Source organism: Penicillium cataractarum (assembly GCF_028827025.1).
Source record: "Penicillium cataractarum strain IBT 29864 chromosome Unknown utg000008l, whole genome shotgun sequence".
NCBI lineage: Eukaryota > Fungi > Ascomycota > Eurotiomycetes > Eurotiales > Aspergillaceae > Penicillium > Penicillium cataractarum.
The window spans coordinates 1,124,504-1,142,981 of record NW_026622744.1 but is presented as its reverse complement, the minus strand read 5'-3'; the positions used below and the strand labels follow the sequence as shown (position 1 = coordinate 1,142,981).

Here is an 18,478-nt window from a genome sequence, read left to right as displayed (position 1 = left end):
GATAACCAAGTCCCTCATCGCCCAGCCCTCGGGTAATCATCAACCTACTGACCACCCATAACACAAATAATCTTCCCCTTGGTCTGATTACTCTCCAACAACTGATGCGCCGCAATAATCTCCTCAAAGGGAAACACCTTCTCAACAAACACCTTAAACGACCCATCACAAAACTTAGGCAACGCATGCTCAACCAACGTATCCCTCAACTTCCCCTGATACTCCACATCCCGACTGCGCAACGTACTCCCCTCAACCCGCACCCTCTTATACAACAACGGCCCAATATTCACTCCATCCGGCAACTTACCACCCCCCATCAGACCCAGCAGCACAACGCGTCCATCCCGCGCCGCAACGTCCAAGTCACCCTGGAAATAGGGGGCGCCGATAAAGTCGATGGTGAGATTGACGCCAGCGCCGTTGGTGAGCTTTTGGATTTCCGAGGCCCAGTCGTCCGTTTTGTAGTTGAAGGCTTTTGTTACCCCGAGTTCCTTTTCGAGGAAGTCGATTTTCTCTTGGGAGCCTGCTGTCGCGTAGATGGCGGATGCGCCTTCGGCTTTGGCGAGTTGGATGCCGGAGATGGAGACTGAGGAGGCGCCGGCGTGCCATAGGACGGATTGGCCGGATTTGAATTCGCCGATGAGGAGGAGGGCTTGGGAGGCTGTGATCCAGGTCTGAAGGGATAAGGTATCAATATTAGATATCTCTCGTGTAGGACGTAGATGGTAGAGTTGTAGAATGGCTTACCTCCGGAATACCGGCAGCTTCCTCCCAAGAAAGCTCCTTCGGCTTGTGAACGAGCATCTTGGTCGCGACGATGATGTACTCGGCATAAGCACCTATCCCGCCAAACGTGAGCTTCACTTATACACCCCTACCTTTTCACCCTTCATTCACAAGAATACATACCGCCATACGCCAATCCAAACACCTCATCCCCATTCTTAAACCCACACTTGGAAGCAGCAGCCTCATCACCGAATCCCTCAATGACACCGCTAAACTCCACACCCATCGTCACCGGCGCCTGAGGCGGCAGCGGGTACAGACCCTCGCGCTGCAGCAGATCCATACGGTTCAGTCCGAACGCGCGGATCTTGACGAGCGCTTGGCCCGGTGCGGGGACGGGCTTGGGGATGTCGGTGACGTGCATGGCCGTGGCGGGGCCTTTGCCGCCTTGGACGGCTAGTAGGTATTAGTATATCTCCATGTCTGCATGAATGTGTGGAAGGGAGAAAGAGAAGGGAGTTGGGTCGAGGATAAAAGTAAAAATAAGGGAAGTTATTAGCGTTGAGGTGCAATTGATATCCCAGGATCCAAGCTTGCGGGGCTAGCTTGGAGGGGTTACCGGAAGTGAAGAAGGTGAATTGGAGATGACGTACCGATCGCGCGCATTGTGGTGGTCATTTTTGCTGTGTAGGTATGAACACGTCGATTATGGATATGAGAAAGTCGGCCTGCAGGATCTTATCTCTCTTTTATATCCCGCAGGTTCTTAGTAGGGCAACTGTTAGTTATTTAGGAAGCTTAGCCAGCTGGAAAGCTGCCGGAGGTCTGGAATTTGTCAGCACTTTAAAGTCCGTCGGAGGGTGGATATCCACACTCGCAAATTCAGTCCTGCCAAAGTTGCGCGTCACGGTTAATCGGCACGGATTACATTTCTACCGAGGTACTAACTCGTAGGAGGTTAAAGGGTCCAAGTACGAAAAGAAGGGAATCGAACATGAGGCGAAACAATGGAAGGTAGAACGTGCAAACTCAACGAGTCAGATAGTAGTAACAAATGCATTTCAATTCTTAGGGCCGTAAAGACGGCCAATGGTAATAAATCATCATGGTTGTCAACGATAAGAAAAATGTCACCAGCCTCTTTACTCCATGCAACCCACGATCCCATCCCAGCCCATCCCATCCAGTGTATTCCAGCCCGTTTACATTCAAAGGGCACCACCGTTGTTTTTCCCAGCCGTACCCGAAAGACGCCGAGAAAGATGTCAGACAAAGGGAAAGATGGGATGAAAGTAAGAGAAAACTGAAGGAAATAGAAGTGATAGAAGGGTGGGGTCAAACAGACGAAACACTGGGCACTTTTAAAATCAATACACCAGACGCGAAGATGCAGAAACAGAAATGGAAAAAAAAGACATGATTTAGCTATCATACAAGTCGATGCTACGCTCAGAGAAACACCAAATTGGGAGGACACGGATCACGAGAGGAGATTTTTGAGGGATGGGCTCGCGCTCGCCCCAGACCCGGTACTCGTGCCATTCACGCCCGAGTGTCGCGGAGCATTCGGGGTTCCGCCAAGGATGCTCGCCAGGGATTGCGACGAATCTACTCGCGTCGGGGGAGTAGGCCCGCGCGGATCGAGACGTGCTTGGACAGATGGAGGTGAGTGAGAAGGAGGACCCATGTCACGCTCTCCCGAGTACATGCGCGGAGGAGGGCCACCATTCAATGCACTAAGTGCAGTCTGCGGAGACCGGTTGACAGTCGCCTGCACGATCGGCGGGGATGCCGATGCTGGGTAGGCACGTGGAGGCTGAGAAAGATGCGGCGATCTAGCTGACATGGGAGCGTACGGACTCTGATGAGCTGGATACGCCTGTGTCGGGGGAGGTGGAGGAGGTCCAGTGCCAAAAGGAGACGGAGAATGGCCTGGAGGATGAGCGGATGGGTAGCTACCGAGGTGATGGGGAGGTGGAGGAGGAGGTCCCGGGGGATAAGTAGACGGTGACATGCCGTTGCGTACATCGGGGCTGCGACCAGCTCGCTGGTCGTACCCTGGGTAGCCCGGAAGAGCATTGTGCGAATGAGTCGGAGGTAGTGGCCGGCCAAGCACGCCCGTTGGGGGAGGGTGTGAATGGGAATGCGGCACGAAAGTGTGCCCAAGCGCGGGGCCATGACTATTGCTCTGACCGTGACCGTTGTGACTAGGAGCCATGCGGGGAGCTGGGAACATCGCAGGGCGCTGAGCCGAATACGGGGAGGGACGGGGCTCGGGCGCAGGCTCGGGCACGGGTGGGTGCTTCAAGTGGCACTTGTGGCATTCATAGGTTGTCTCCCCAACGTCTCCATTGGAATGCGCAAATGATGGCCGTCGAGGGGGGAAGGATGGGCTGTTAGAGTTAATCCCGACCCCATTGGGCGTAAAGGAGGCTCGAGGATCGCTGCGGCGTTGGCTAGGCCACCATCTGGGACTGTAATCGGTCGCGCATCGTACACATCTTCGGTTTGTCGAGACACCAGTCACGGGCTTTGGCGCAGGTACCTGTTCCTCAGTGTCGATGTCCATTTCATCCGCGGCATCCTCGGGAGCAGGTTGAGGCTTGTGCGTGTCTTTGGTGACAGCTGCTAATCCAGTGCTTGTCGAAGTCCGTCGGTGGGCCGCCCCGTTGCCGTGATGAACGGGGGGAGCTGCGACCGATTGTTGCACGTATGCTGCCTTTCGAGACGTTCCGGTCAGAGTGAGATCAGCCTGCTTGTATGTTTGAGCAAACAGCTGGAGCGCATTGAGGCCATCTGAGCCTGCTGCTTCACCAATATCATGAACAGTGGCTGACACGCTGTGGCTGGGACAGTAGATAACGGGCGAGGCAACGCCGAGCTCCGTACCCAGACGAATGGTCTGGACGTTGTCTTTGCGAGTGCTCTTCACAGGGGTTACATCGAATCCCAAGCGGTATCCTGCTTGGAAGGCACAGCCAACATGGAAGTAGGTATTGCAGCCAGTGAAATGGCAAGGCACGCAGGCGCCCTTGGAGGACTTGCAAATCTTGCACTCCTCCCGCCACCGATCCTTAGAGATAGAACCAAAGCCTTCAGCAGGCTCCAACTCTTTCGCATCTCCGAATTTGATTTCGGGGGTCCAAATGGAACACATAACGTGAGCCCAGTTGTTCCCTGCTGTACGCTTCAGAGGTTCTCGAGGACCAACAGGCTTGCCGACAGCTTCTTGGCGTTGACGATAGAGCTTGATAGCTTCGGTAACCATCTCTTTCTCCAGCCGCTCCTTCTCCTTGTCCCGATCAGACTTCTTCCGACTCGTGTTCTTCGTAGTCTCCATAAGATCGTGCTCAGTGTATGTCACCGGGCAAAGAACACATTCGTAGGTGGTAGAGATCGAGGGACTGCGGTCATTAGAGCACATATCGCAAAGCCACTTACTACCCGCCCGGTATGACGGCACTCCGTAACAGTTGCGGTGAACAGTCAGTCGACAGTCCCGGCAGGAGAGATGCTCTTCACCAGATGGCTCAACCTTGTTACAAATCGCACATGGAAGAGTCTTCGCCCTAGGTGGATCGGGAACAACGGGGGGTCCCTCAGCCACAACCTTCTCAACGCCCACGACCTTCTCCTTCTTCTTGGGCATGGGCTCAACCGATGTCGCGGTAGAAGTTGTTGTGCTTGGAACATCAGGACGCGGCTTCTTCTTGTCCAGCTTACTTTCCTGCTGCAAGTGAGGGTTGATATCGACTGGGATTCCAATGGAGGATGCCGTGGTAGCGGTGAGACTGCTGATAGTAAAGGGTGTTTCGGTGGCCACAATCATCTGAGCTAGCAGCTCCTCGTCAATGCGTCTCCTCCAGGACTTGTTACCGCTAGCTGCAATTCTCTTCCCGACCTCATCAATGTCCTCGTACTGGATAGCATACTTCCGCCACAGTAACGCACAGCGAAGGCAAAGAGAAACGGTGAGCATGGGTCCCTTGTCTTTCTTTGCAGAAGGGTCCGAAGGTACAGTGGTACCCGGCGGGACCAAGGGAGCACGGCGCCATTGTCGAGAGCTGCGAGTCGAGCAGAACTTGCACTGGAATCCACGTTTCAAAGTCATCGCTTTATCATTGTCAAATGCAGAATCGTCATGGTCATCAGCAACGTCGTCGAGTAGCTTCGAGGTTGCAACACTCTGCCGACGGACCTCCTTCTTGCCTCGTCGACCTTCATAACTACCCCAGACTTGCCGGCCACGGGGAGTCTTCTTCCACATGTAGTAGAATCGGACAATTTGGTAGTGTGGAACAGTCTTGACATGCTTGGTAATATTGCGCCATTCCGATCCATACTTGGCCACGCCTTGTTCGAACAATTTCAGCTCCTCCGGTCGAAGGTTAGGCTCCTTGAGATCCTTGTGTTTGTTGACCTTCTTCAACTTGCCAAGAGCGGTATCGACATTGAAGCTTTCGGAATATAGTAGCTCAATGGCCTTGTCCAAGAAGTTGGTGGAGTACTTTTCAACTCCAACGTCCGGAGCCAACTCTCTAGCGCGTCGCATGTAATCGTCAATAAAGGCTTCCCTGTCTGCTGGACTGAGGTGCGAGCCGGGCGCATCGTCTTCGCCACGAGCGGGGAGTTGCTCCGCAGTCGGCATCTTGAAAATGAGTTCAGCAGTACGTGCCTGCTTTGTGTTGGTGATGGCAACGGGTTCATCCTCTCCACGTTGAATATAGCCTGGCGGTGAATCCTGCACCCATTTCGGTCGAGTGGCCTTTTCTTGTTTCATGGCCTCCATTGCAGCCTTGGGGGCAACCTTGGCACCACCCGACTGTCTGGAGTACTTCTTCTTGAGCTCCAAAGGCTTCACGTATTCAACTGGGCGTCCGGGCCAGGGGTTGACGATCGCTTGGTGTCGCGGTCCGAGTCGAGAACTGGCACGAGGATAGATCCGGTCATCGTAGTCGAGGGCATCCTCCACGCGGCAATGCATACCCAGATAGCGGTACGGCCACATCCTTGCCTGTGCCATCTGTTCTGCGGTTTCCGGCTGAGGCATGGAGTCCTCAATACCGGCTGGCGTGCTGACTGAGGTTCCGTTGGCGACACCATTCGCATGGTGCTCTTCCTCTTCCTCCTCCATAACCTCGTCCTCGCCTTCTCCCTTAGCTACGCCAATAATCGGCGTGTTGCGGGCTTCCAGTTTGCGCTCCTGGGCGCGGCTACAGGGTGCACAAGCCCAGGCAAATCCGCGTGCGGGCTTCTTCGTGAGCGCAGGTCGAACACAGGACATGTGGTATGTCGAGTGACACACCGCACAGTCCACGGACTCGGCATTTGCGGCGAACAAGTGGCATCGCTTGCAGGTCTTCACGGCACCCGTCAACTCCTTACCCTTGCCCATTTCCACCAGAATAAACTTCCAGCGATCATCCAGTACGCGCTTGACGTTGGGCGGCACATTGATGACGTCTTTCGTCGGGATCACATCGTACATGCGGTGGATATAACGGTCGAACATCTTGTCGTACCAAAACGCATCTCGCGTCTTTTTGTACGCGGTCAGGTCATCAATTTCGGACATGTGGCGAATCTGACATTTCCCACGTAATGAGGACAGGGGACACGTATCCGAATGCATCGACGCATACACAAGTCTAGTGTCGGCACTGTGGCGCTGAATGTCACGAGGGCGGTAGTACCAGTTGACTCGCAACGCTTCAATCACACCCGACTCTTTGGTCTTTGAAGGTAGAAATTCCATGATTCGAGCCAGGTAGTATGGCTCACCGGGAGGTTCACAAATCAAATATACATGATCTATCACATTAAGTTAGCTTCGTGAAATTAGGGTACAAACACCATGATACCACGACAAAAATCTCTGGCTCACCATTAACAGCAAACGTGGTGCCATCGTCTGATTTAATTTGGCCGTCGATCAGGTGCGGGCCTGAGGCCTCAAAGCTCATCATGTTAGTGAAGCTGCCGCCGTCGGAGTCCCCGGCGCAGCCGTGAAGACTCTTTTAGGAGGATTGCCGCCGCTGGTGGAACTTGAATTTGGCGTGCTCGCGGGCTGCTTGCGCTTCCGTGCCGAGCTTGTCCCATTTACGTCTTCGGGACGCGCCGAGAAGGACGAGGTGCCGGGGATGGATTCTTTAGGCGCGACATTAGTAGCGCCGTTGGTCAAGGTCTTGCGTGGTTGCACTGGCGAGGATTTCTCGCTGTCTGATTTGGAGCCATTGGGGAGGTTGGTGTTCAGAGACACGCCACTATTGCGCTTGTTGCCGGGCTTGGCAGGCGCGACATCGAATTCCATTTCAATGTCTCGGTCCTCAGCATAATTAGGCCGAGGCGCGTTGCGACCTCTTGATCGTGTCCCATAAGGGGCCGCGGCGGAGCCGCTGGCCGGGTCGGCCACAGCCTCCGGAGAGTTGCTCGTGGTCATTGAGTACGAGTCTTAGTCATCCACGGCAGGGCATAGACGAGATCCTGGCGAGAGATTGACGTGCTTGACCAGCAAGCGACAGACTGTGGTAGTCGGTCAGTAATGAGGCTGAATTAGTGGATGGATTGGGATGCGGTGGGAGATAGAGAGAAGGGGAAGATGGTGGGAAAAAGAGGTGGGAAGGAAAGGTAAGAAGGGACAAACACGCTATCAGACGTGGCGCGGATGCATGGACGTGGATGGTGCGGGTGGTATGTGGAAATGTGGGAACACTAAAAGGACCGGGGGGGCGAAAAGCTCGAAAACGGCGGGTAAATGAATGGGGGGGGAGAATATGGCAAAGGGGAAACACGAACGGGTAGAGATTGAGAGAATGGAGTGAGGAAGAGAGGATAAGTTTGGGGAAGAAAAGTCTTGGGGAGAGGAGGAAAAAAGAAAAGAAGGGAAGGCATGGCGGGCACAAAGAGTGGACCGTGTCAGATCTGATTCACTGCAGGGGTTTGCTGCCTTTCGTGGGAAGAAAGTTGGTGGTCGGTGATGGTAGGGCGGCAGGCAGATGGGATAATGGGCCGATATTGGGGTTTAGAAAACAAGGATCGTATATGGGGGGAATCGGGGCATGGAGAACGTAAAGATGGAATATATGGGCAACCAGATATGAGGATCGCTCGTCCAGGGTAATATACTAAGGAAGGGATGGAGACATGGGTATTATGCCCTTCCGATACCAAGACCATAGAAACAGATCAAGAGCATCGGCATCGGTAACCCCACAGAGACATGCAGGGCAAGTAAAGGGAATCGGCAAGAAAAGAGGATAATGACACCTACCAATAGACCGATCAAACGAAGAGACCAGTGAAGAGGGTTGAGGTTGAAAACACGAAGATGGACGAGGGCGCAGGGTAAAGTCGATCCCAAAACAAATTAGAGAATGGAAGATGAACGGTTGGATGGTAGTGAGAGAGAGAATCGGAGGAAGGAGATGCAAATGGATTGTATGAAGAAGAAAGATGGGACGGAAGCGAGAAAGGTGGGGATGATATGGAGGGAATATGGGAGGAAGCCGGAGAAGCGAGAAGATGGGAACGAAAAGTATGGGGTGTGGGAATGGAATCTTGGGATAATGGGAGAGAATAGAAGAAAAGGAAGAGAAGGGTTGATGATGGAAAAAAGCGTCGAGGATCCCGAGCGTGCCCCTAGTCCCGATATGTTAATATGACGGATCCTCAGCACCCTCGACCCAAGGACCCCCGACGAATCGACGGGCCTAGGATTCATTCGCCGCCCTTTCTTTTTTGCTCTTCACGGGCTCTGGATCGATCAGCAACAAGGATTTGGGTCGGGACGCTAACGGCCTTATTCGTGTGGACGGGAACCTCTGGGGGAATATGGGTTAGGTTTCGCCTCTTAAAGAAGGGGGGTAAAACAGACTCGATCGGTATAATCTAATAGACTAAAATTACTAGACAGACTCAAGAGTCTAACGGCCGACCAGATCTCTGGACACCGTTGGGAAACCCCCCCCCCCCCCCCCCAAAGGCCACATTATCCTTGGTCTCAAACGGTACTTGGGACAAAGTATCAAAACGCGATCATGAGTACTTTGTACGAGGCTACAAATAATATTAATAGTAGAGTTGTAAGGACTGGCTGATCATGAACTACTACGTTAGCGACTGATTCTTTCAATACTCTATTTAAATATCTCCACAATTCAATTCAGTCCAACAGTCACAGAAATCGGGTCGGGAATCGCGCCAGTGATGATGAGTGGATGGCTCCAGCCCGTCTAAGGATGAGGAATGCCGTCACGTAGGAGGCGCGTATGGCCCGACTTGGAATTGGGTCCGGGTCGTGGAAGAGGATCGTCAGTTATTTTAACTTCTCCAGACTCTATAATGATCATCCTCCAGAACTTTGGCAATGATGAAGATACTCTCAACCTTCCTCGGGCCTTTTCATTTCCTCATGACCCCATGCCTCATTTTAGAAGCCCGCCCATCCCGTGGTGGGTTTTCCGGGGGGGGTTATATACATACCGATCGCCAAAAGCATGACCAGCATCATGTGCCGACGGGCGACCCTTATATACATCTCTCTCGGTGGATGATATAGTTTCCAAAGGATCTATCTCGATATGGAGGAGTTTTTGGTATGTTATCAAGTGCAATACGAAGCGAGCCGAGGAGAAACGCCCCATGCCAGATTATCGGACTCAGATTGTGGTAAAAGAAGAGTACATAGCGTGGTGGGCAGGTGCACTAAGGCACAAAAGGCACTAGGCGCTAGGCTAGGCACTACGAGCGACTCCACTTCTCTATCCACGATCCCTGCGCGAAAAGTAAAATTACACCATCCGTACACTGGCAATATTACGATATTTACCGCGCTGGGCTCTCCCGCACTATGGTGGGTTTGGATGGGGCCGCCATACCAGCCTTGATTTGTCTTGTACCACCACGTCGTCTCATTCACCGCAAGCGAGCACGAGTTTTCCATGCTTCCCCCTCCTTGCCCCCCCCTAGACATGGCAAATCATCTATATCGATCCATATCTTATAGTCGGTGTTTTATAGACATGGTCGCGCGGACAATCGAACGAGTATGATCGACGAAGATATACCGGGATCCCTCGATCTGCGATTAACGATGGTGACTGCCTAGACAGGATTATTGGTAGTCGTACGTGAATTTCTACAAGGGTAAGGCTACTGCCACCCCTTAGATTTCCCGTGCGCACCCCCTAAGGCCTTGGATTTCCACCTGCCATAATGATACATGGTATATAGTGGAGTTTTATGGCAAGTTCAGAATCTTGACCAAAGTTCAAACCCATCATTTTTGTCATACCTTGAAAGATAGTTACCAAATTAGATCGAGAGATATTATGTAGGCTTTCCGGAAAGATATCTCAAAAGACTTTCCGAATGATCCAACTTGTACTCAATTTAGCCCGTCAGAGATCTAAGGCCCCAGGGGGTGCGCGCGGGAAATCTAATGGGTGGCAGCAGCCTTACACTTCTACAATGGTCCAGGTGTGACGCGGGATGCTGCGGAGTGGGCATAGAGCTGGAGGTGGACAGAGGCGATATCATAATCTACAACACACAATCTACCCAATATGATCATTCCCTAACTACGTTGATGGGGAATTATATAATACCCAAGATGAACCCAGAAAATGAGGAAATAAGCAAGATTTTGACGAGAGAAGAAACAGTAAAAAAAAAGAAAAGAAAAATGGAAGCAAGGGAAACTGATGGTTCATGCCGGTCACCATCGAAATGCCGACCAACAGGACGAACGGCGAAGGAAGATTTCCATCCAGTCGGATCACAGTATTATAAGTAGACATCACAAAGAAGGAGGCAGGAAAAGTACCAACATTTTCATCATCATTATTCGTAAGTGCAGTAACTAGTCAACCAACCATATTATTATTTAACTCTTATAACTAACTAGGAGGTTCCTTGTAAATGAGAACTTGTCTGCCCTCTTCCTCTCCCCCTAATTTAAACTTCTACCGCCCACTCGGTCCAATGACGATCGAAGGCGCTGAGTAAAACCGTCCACTGCTGGCCGAGGATGATTTGCTCCCGGCGGCTGTTGAGTGTCGCCACCTTGCTTCTGGTAGGTCAAAGCTTCAGAACGTGCTGGACACTGGGGCTTAGAGGGAGGAGGATTGGATGGGTCTTACCAGAGACAGTAATATTCTCCATCGGACTTAAATCGGAGGATAGGGCTGGGAAAGGGTAGCTGAGCCTAAGCCGGATAATCAAAGATACTCTGACAGAGTAACACTTAGTAACTAGTGAGACTGGAATATGTACTGTAAGCTGAAAAGCCGCAATCGTATTTGGTTCCTGGGAGTTGCCGGACTATCTTGTGATGAAGGGTGATCAGACCTCTCTGGGGGAGTAATGATTACCTACGGGACACGCTCCACCAGCCGCTTAATCCGTCGCACTTTGGACGCACACGACACCTACGGAGAGGGTTTCCGGTAACTATAGTGTGATTCGACCACGTTTTTTTATAACAAAAAAAAAGGTGAATATACTATCTCATGCTCTAGATATCAACTAGTAATCGTAATAAATCTACTCGAGTCTATCGAGCTCCCGATACCTATTTCCTAGGTAGTTATCACTTGAAGTTCCTGAGATCTGTCCGCTTAGTGTAAGATATATATTTCACTACAATATACCTACCTCACTCGTTTATCGACCGCCACCACCCACATTCCACCGCAATGCATATCGACGACCGGAATGCCAGGCTGTCGATCCGTATATCATCTCTGCTCCCCCGATCTGGTAAAATATACCGTGTCTGGAAGAAATTTTCTTCCACACACGCGCCACCAGCTCCATTTCAAGTAGGGAACTTTTTCCAGACCCGCGGTCCACCCGACCCGACCGGGTCTCGGAGGATGAATGTGCAAACCCACCATAATCTGAGCTCGAAGAGATAGGGATCGAGTGTTTACCAGGAGTAGGCTCCACGGGCAAGAGCCAGGCACTTGAATGATAGCTTCAGTCCATTACCATAGAGATGTAAACATCACTAGCTATACTGGTCAATATAAATGCAGACGCAATCAAGATCATCGATGTTGAATCAGCAGGAAGCGCAAAGCCGTGGGGCCCGGATGGGGTCGTTGGACGAATGATCCTGCAGCCAATCCACATGCGACATAATAATGGTCATCAAGCCAAGCAACAATCAGTGTCCTCGATGACCAAATCATGCACTACCACATTGTCAAATTATGTCGTGCAAGGGGTTACCTTTTATGGTCGCCAAAATCAAGTCTTGGAAGGTTTCGATGATAGCCCACCGCACATTAAGCCTGCCGCGAGAACCTTACCTGGCTATGTATGGACATGAATATTATTGAGCAATTATCGTAGTTTGTCGTTGGGGAGTATTATTATTGCAGCTACTATTGCTAAAGGCACGCCCCTGATTGCTTCTGTACATCAGAAGTCTCGCCTTTTTCGGTCTAGTGCAGGATATTTAATACTGATACAGTGACAACTCAATGTTCCGACTCGAGAAATACGGCATGTTCAAACAATGTAGCTTTAGCTGGATCTCAGGTGAGAGATCTGTTATGAATCTTCGGCCACCTTTTAGGATAGCCCCTATGGTTATATCTCAATTGATCTTTCATGAGTTGAAAGATGCGACTTTGAAGGACGGCTAGGGCTTCGACCTGCTCCATGCAGTTAACTTCCTAATTTTGATACTACGCGTATGTCGTTATCTGTATATTAGGGGAGAAGTGCTTAATACATAATTATAGGTTGCACCTTTAGCAATACTTATCGTGCCCCTTTGAATGAATCTGACCAGGTCTATCGCGGTCCAGTCAAGCAGGCAGGAGCCGATTATCTAAGCACATGGTCGCCGTCCCGTGCATATTTTCTGCCTGAGGCGTCCCGCCCGACCATCACGATGGTCGCGTAAACTCCAAACGAAAACAATGAACCAGAAAGATGAATGATACCTCATGACTGTAATTAATACACGGAGAAATTACGCCCATCCGGCAAAGCCTACATGAGTGCCACAAGTCCCCGGCATGTCGACATCGGGCCAGCCGCCGTTTCAGTCGCGCGGGTTCGAGACCTCGATTGATATCGCCCGCCGCCAGGCCTGCCAAGTAGCACCAGTCGCAGGAATCAAAAGAACATCTACCACGAGGTCTCCCGAACCCCTCAAATCAGAGTCAGAATCCTCAGTCAATCATGTGTTCCAGCAAAGATCACGGAACATCGTCGAAGACATCCAGGAATCAACAACTCTGGAGTCTGCTCGTGCCTCGCTTGGCCCTCTAAACCGATTCCACCCCAGCAAGATCCGCCCAGGCCCAGGGCTAGGCGCCCCAGATCCCGAAGAGCCCAAAGATGGGCACAAGGGTGCTTCAGCTCCAGGCTCCAGCCAGAACCCGTTACTGTCTCTCGCCAACCCCAAGTACGGGTTGCCACCGGCGCTGATAGCTAATTTCGCTGCCCTCGGCGTCAAGAACATCTATCCATGGCAGGCATCGTGTCTGCTCGCGCGGGGGCTATTGTCGGGTGAGCGGCATCTGGTCTACACGGCCCCCACCGGCGGGGGTAAGTCCCTAGTCGCTGATGTACTCCTACTAAAACGGATCATTGAGAATCCTGGCCGCAAGGCGCTCCTGGTGCTGCCATATGTGGCACTGGTACAGGAGAAGCTGAAATGGATGCGACGCATTATTCAAGGTGTGGAGAGGGTTGTGCCTGACGACGAGGACCAGAATGCGTCTTTCCCGCGAAAGAGGTGGAAGAAGCTGCAGAAGCAGATTCGGGTTACCGGGTTCTTCGGTGGAAGCCGGACGACGGCAACTTGGGCGGATACAGATATTGGCGTCTGTACCATCGAGAAGGTGCGCTGCCGAAGAGATGTTGGATTCGCTGACATGTGTTCTGATGTTTGTCGTAGGCCAATTCTTTGATCAACACTGCCATCGAAGAGTGTAGTATCGGAGAACTGGGTGTGGTGGTCCTCGATGAGTTGCACATGCTGGATGATGAGCACCGTGGATACCTTTTGGAGTTGATGGTCACGAAACTGCTATTACTACAGCAGGACATTCAGATCGTCGGCATGAGTGCAACGTTATCTGTGAGATGCCATCCGATCACGAAGTCACTGGTTGGTCGCTGACAGACAATAGAACACAGAGATGCTTGCACAGTGGATGAATGCAAAGTTCTTCATTTCTACATACCGTCCGATTCCTATCGATGAATATCTCGTTTATGAGAACTCTATCTATCCAGCAGCAACATCGAGACAATTGTTCCAGACGGCATCCAAATTGACAGCCGCAAATTCAGCCTCATTACATGACTCGATTCCCCCACAGAGACTGATTGATGTTTCCGAATACAAGGAGCTTAGCAACGCAGCGACCAATTCTATGGTGGCATTGGCGGTTGAAACTGCCTCCGCAGGCTACGGTGCATTGGTGTTCTGTAGCAGTCGCGGAGCGTGTCAAATCCATGCTGCCACTATCAGCGAGGCAATGCCCGGTCTGTCACCCGATGAGACAGAAGAGTTGAGCAAGCGTTTGGATCTACTTGCAGAATTGCGAAGTCTTGCGTGTGGATTAGATCCAGTTCTTGAGAAGACGATCGTCAAGGGTGGCGGTTTTCATCGTGAGTCTTTTTGTCTCCCGATATTGGACATCAGACTGACAACACGGAGATGCTGGCATGACCACCGAAGAGCGAGAGTTGATTGCACAAGCCTATGACCAAGGCGTGCTGAGAGTATTGGTTGCTACGTGCAGTCTCGCCGCTGGTGTAAATCTTCCCGCTCGACGTGTAATCATCAATGGAGCGCGGATGGGCCGGGAGTTGGTTGGGCCCGCAATGCTGTATGTGCCAATTGGTCTGATGGCACCGTGGTGGTTCAGCTAACAGACATAGGCGGCAAATGTGTGGACGCGCTGGACGTAAGGGCAAGGACGATGCGGGCGAAACGTACCTAATCTGCATCAAGGCTGATTTGGAAGCCGTGTGTGATTTACTTGATGCTGATATGCCTGCCATCGAGAGCTGCTTGGCACCTGAGAAAAGAGGGTTGAAAAGGTATTTTACTCACTCTAAAGCCAGATTTCATTTCACTAACAGACACCAGGGCCCTCCTTGAAGCTATCGCAACTGGGTTAGTATCCGGCGGCGAGGCCATCAAAGATTATGTGCGCTGTACACTCCTTTATCGCACACTGGACAGAAAACTCGTGTATACGATTATGAATTCAGCTTTGCAAGAGCTGATCAATGAAGCACTTATTATCTTCAAAGAAGATGAGTCTTACGAAGCCACCTTGCTGGGCCAGGCGGTCGTCGCTTCGGCTTTCTCCCCTGAAGATGGGCTCTTCGTGTATGAGGAACTTAAGCGTGCCCTACAGGCATTCGTCATGGATGGCGATATGCACATATTCTACATGTTCACACCCTTCCAAGTTGCCATGAACACACCGATCGACTGGCCAATATTCCGCGACCAGCTGGACCGGTTGGATGAGAGTGGCCTCCGGGCACTGCAATTTGTCGGCGTCCAACCAGGATTTGTCAATACCATGTAAGTTTCCTGACCATCTCCCCTTCAAGAGAAAGCAAAGCTCACCCATACCATAGGGTCCGATCAGGAGCTTCTCTCAAAGAAAATACCCCAGCTCAAAAAAAACAAGCCCGCATATACCGCCGTGCGTACACGGCCTTTCAACTTCGCGACCTGAGCAACGAGGTCCCCCTCTCTACCATCGCGACCCGCTACCGTATCCCTCGAGGGACAGTCCAGACCCTTGCCCAGCAGTGCCATGGTTTCGCTGCTGGTATAGTCAAGTTCTGCCAGCGCATGAACTGGGGCATGATGGCGGCTGTACTGGACCACATGCGCGACCGGCTGGAAGCTGGGGCACGTGCGGATCTGCTAGAGATGGCGCAGGTCACTTTCGTCAAGAGCTGGACGGCACGGTGTCTGAGAGAGAATGGGTTCCGGAATTTAAGAGCATTGGCCGAAGCGGACCCCAAGGATTTGGTGCCCGTGCTTATGATGGTATGTGGTTCTGATTGGATTTTATTAATTGAAATGGGTTGCTAATTTGGCGTGACTGCTAGGTCAATCCGCGCAAGACTCAGAGGAACCAACTGTATCCTACTGAAGCAGAGCGATATTCTGCGAAGCTCTTGGTGAAGGCGGAGACAATCGTTGCCTCTGCGAATAATATTTGGGGTATGCTTGAAGATTATCATTCTTGAGTGGAAGATTACTGACAGACCCTATAGAGCGCGAGATGCAGGTCGAACTGGAGGAATGACAATACTCATTGGGAAGACTTTGGTATTCGGCATGGATACGCAAAAAAATAGTGAGCATAGAATCAGAGAGCATAGAGAGCATTGCCGCTTGCATAGATATCCCCATGATGAACATCAGATCCAACGAAATTCAAACCTCACATGATATAGACATTGTTCCATGATCATTTATCTAACTTCTCTTAAAACCCATTCAACTGATTCTGAGCCTCCATAACATTTCCTTTATCCACAAAGTCCAGCAACACGGCATTCGGTGCCCTGTTATACAGTGCCTCGCACTCTGCAGCCTGCGCACCGATACTACCCTTGCCCGTCGCCGCATTTGTAGTACTTGCCGCCCCACGATCTGGGATCTTCACTCCTAGAATATCCACGTCGAGGAAGTGATTGACAATGTACATACGGCCGGAGGCGGAGGCCCCAGATGGTCTGTCGATGCTGCAGCTGGAGAAGCTCGAGTCGGTGACGTCGTAAGCGGTTTCGAAGTAGTAGGCGAATTCGTCGAGGATGTAGTCTACTTTGCTCGTGTCGGCGCCGTAGTCTGTAATGCGCGGGTGATGTTAGGATGATGAAACCTCAAGGGCGGATGAAATGAGACAAAAGCTTGACTCAGGAGAGAGAACAAACCTAGAAAAACGACTAGTCTTTTCCCACTGGAGATTAGTTCACCGATGGTTGGCCAGTCGCCAATCGGCAATGGATTGGACGATGGCACAAATGCATAACTATCGATCCCACTGCTCGAGAAAGTGCTCCCGAACTCGGTGATATCGACAGAATCGCCGTTTGTGAGCAGAAGTGTGACAACCTCGTTCACGTTGGCATCTAGGAATGACTTCACAGTACCGAGAAAAGACTTCAAAGTCCCTGCGTCCTCCAGCAGACACGAAGTATGGCATAGTTCCAAGACTTTGTCGTCTAGCAGCGAGTGATGCGTTTGCGCTTGTAGGAACCGGATGCCCATATTCAACTGCGCTGTGATGTCGATGTTCTGATTCTGCTGGGGCAGATCTCCCACGAATGCAGAATCGTGAGAGCCCACGAATGTGATATTCGAGTAGGACCGTGAGCAGTACTCTGATCGCCCGTTGCAGGTCGTTGCATCGGCTCGGGGGAGGATATCTGCCGTCGGGACTCCAAGTACCGGCCGAAGAAGCACGATGACACCGAGCAGAGCTCGCGTTATTCTGGTAATAGAGCCCATAGTGCGTTATCTCTGTCCTTCGCTAGGAGGGATAGCGGCTAGGTCTTGAGAATCTAGGGTGAAGCAAGGCAAGCGATATCCCCCAGGGCGCTTCGGGTTTCTTTTCAAGCCGTTTCAGAGTGCCAAGCGCCTACTGAAAGCCGTTCTACTTCCAATAGGACATCGTGACTGATATCTCGGCGTGGCCGGAGGTCATGCAGCCCCCCCCTCCGACGGGGAGTGATGACCAAATACTCCCCAGCATTCCACATACCGACGATCCCTAGCCAGAAGGGAAAAACACACAAGACGAACAAAATCACGGCCTCATGGTCGTGCCAACCATGATGATAGGACACGGGAGGGAGAACGCCCTTGTGACTCGATGTAACCGCATGTCGGGATGACTAGAGGCAGCATTTAGGTCGGCAGGGGGTGGACGGGCAAAGCTTAGCGGAGGGGTCGAGCTTTCCAAGGACTGATTTTGGTAGAGGATGTAGCGATGGGTGAAGCTATGGACTTTGCTGTGGTCGCATTCGGGCCGGAAGACCCCGCTACTGATGGCCAATGATGGTGTGAGATGGGTGCAGGAGGACTCGCAGGGGCGGGAGTGCGATGCACTGAAGATGTGATATGCATCGGGGCACTTTCTGGAATGGGAAGCGTGCTCGGGAGCAATTATAAGGCGTAGCTGATGAGATGAGAATACCCAAGAGAATGGATCATAGATGAGTTTCGTTCAACAGGTTCGGATCAGCTTGCAGGAACCATTTTCCAAACATGTGGAGATGTGGACGACGGCGGTTAGCGCTGGGAGATAAGATGACTTGAATGTTATGTAGTCTTTTGTTTTGGTAACTTCTAGAGCTCCAGTATTGGTACATCTAGCGTCTGCTAAGTTAATTCTGAGATAAAATATTATATATTCCTATACAGATTGTACTCTTGAAACAGTGTAACAACTTAAGTGCAGAGTCCAGTCCTTAGTAGATCACCAAGCGATGCCAAAGCCACAAGTGGCTGAGGCTCTCCGCCCCAAAGTCCGTCCGACGGGCCGAACCAGGCAACCGGAGCTCTCTCGACTCTCGCGACTCCACATGTTTACGTCCGAGCTCGACTCCCCTCTTCCATTCGCACCTACCTGCATCGCCATCGCCCTGCTCGTCTCTCTCGCTCCGACCGAATCGCCTGCCATATCGGAGCACCCCGCTGGTCCGGACACGCCTCACTCCCTGACCCGCCTTCAGCAATGAT

At 51.6% G+C, this 18,478-nt stretch overlaps 5 protein-coding genes across 5 annotated transcripts; 2 read left to right on the top strand and 3 right to left on the bottom strand.

Annotated features, from left to right (window-relative positions):
• Positions 1–44: 44 nt before the first annotated feature.
• On the bottom strand, positions 45–1,398 carry N7496_009534 (NAD(P)H-quinone oxidoreductase; the record flags this gene model as incomplete). The annotated part of the gene is made up of 4 exons (XM_056702448.1): positions 45–677; positions 751–842; positions 913–1,188; positions 1,386–1,398. 4 exons carry the CDS (start codon positions 1,396–1,398, stop codon positions 45–47), a joined length of 1,014 nt encoding a protein of 337 aa, XP_056551448.1.
• An 814-nt stretch (positions 1,399–2,212) lies between these two features.
• N7496_009533 (DNA-binding E3 ubiquitin-protein ligase SNT2) lies at positions 2,213–7,171 on the bottom strand (the record flags this gene model as incomplete). Its single annotated transcript, XM_056702447.1, has 3 exons — positions 2,213–6,543; positions 6,617–6,683; positions 6,746–7,171. 3 exons carry the CDS (start codon positions 7,169–7,171, stop codon positions 2,213–2,215), a joined length of 4,824 nt encoding a protein of 1,607 aa, XP_056551447.1.
• Positions 7,172–12,761: 5,590 nt separating this feature from the next.
• Positions 12,762–16,037, top strand: N7496_009532 (DEAD/DEAH box helicase; the record flags this gene model as incomplete). Its single annotated transcript, XM_056702446.1, has 9 exons — positions 12,762–13,592; positions 13,649–13,831; positions 13,884–14,367; positions 14,417–14,588; positions 14,641–14,802; positions 14,852–15,298; positions 15,355–15,775; positions 15,838–15,952; positions 16,006–16,037. The coding sequence occupies 9 exons, from the start codon at positions 12,762–12,764 to the stop codon at positions 16,035–16,037; spliced, it is 2,847 nt and encodes a 948-aa protein (XP_056551446.1).
• Positions 16,038–16,220: 183 nt separating this feature from the next.
• N7496_009531 (uncharacterized protein) lies at positions 16,221–17,245 on the bottom strand (the record flags this gene model as incomplete). Its single annotated transcript, XM_056702445.1, has 2 exons — positions 16,221–16,582; positions 16,669–17,245. The coding sequence occupies 2 exons, from the start codon at positions 17,243–17,245 to the stop codon at positions 16,221–16,223; spliced, it is 939 nt and encodes a 312-aa protein (XP_056551445.1).
• A 980-nt stretch (positions 17,246–18,225) lies between these two features.
• On the top strand, positions 18,226–18,477 carry N7496_009530 (uncharacterized protein; the record flags this gene model as incomplete). Its single annotated transcript, XM_056702444.1, has 1 exon — positions 18,226–18,477. The coding sequence occupies one exon, from the start codon at positions 18,226–18,228 to the stop codon at positions 18,475–18,477; it is 252 nt and encodes an 83-aa protein (XP_056551444.1).
• Position 18,478: the final 1 nt, after the last annotated feature.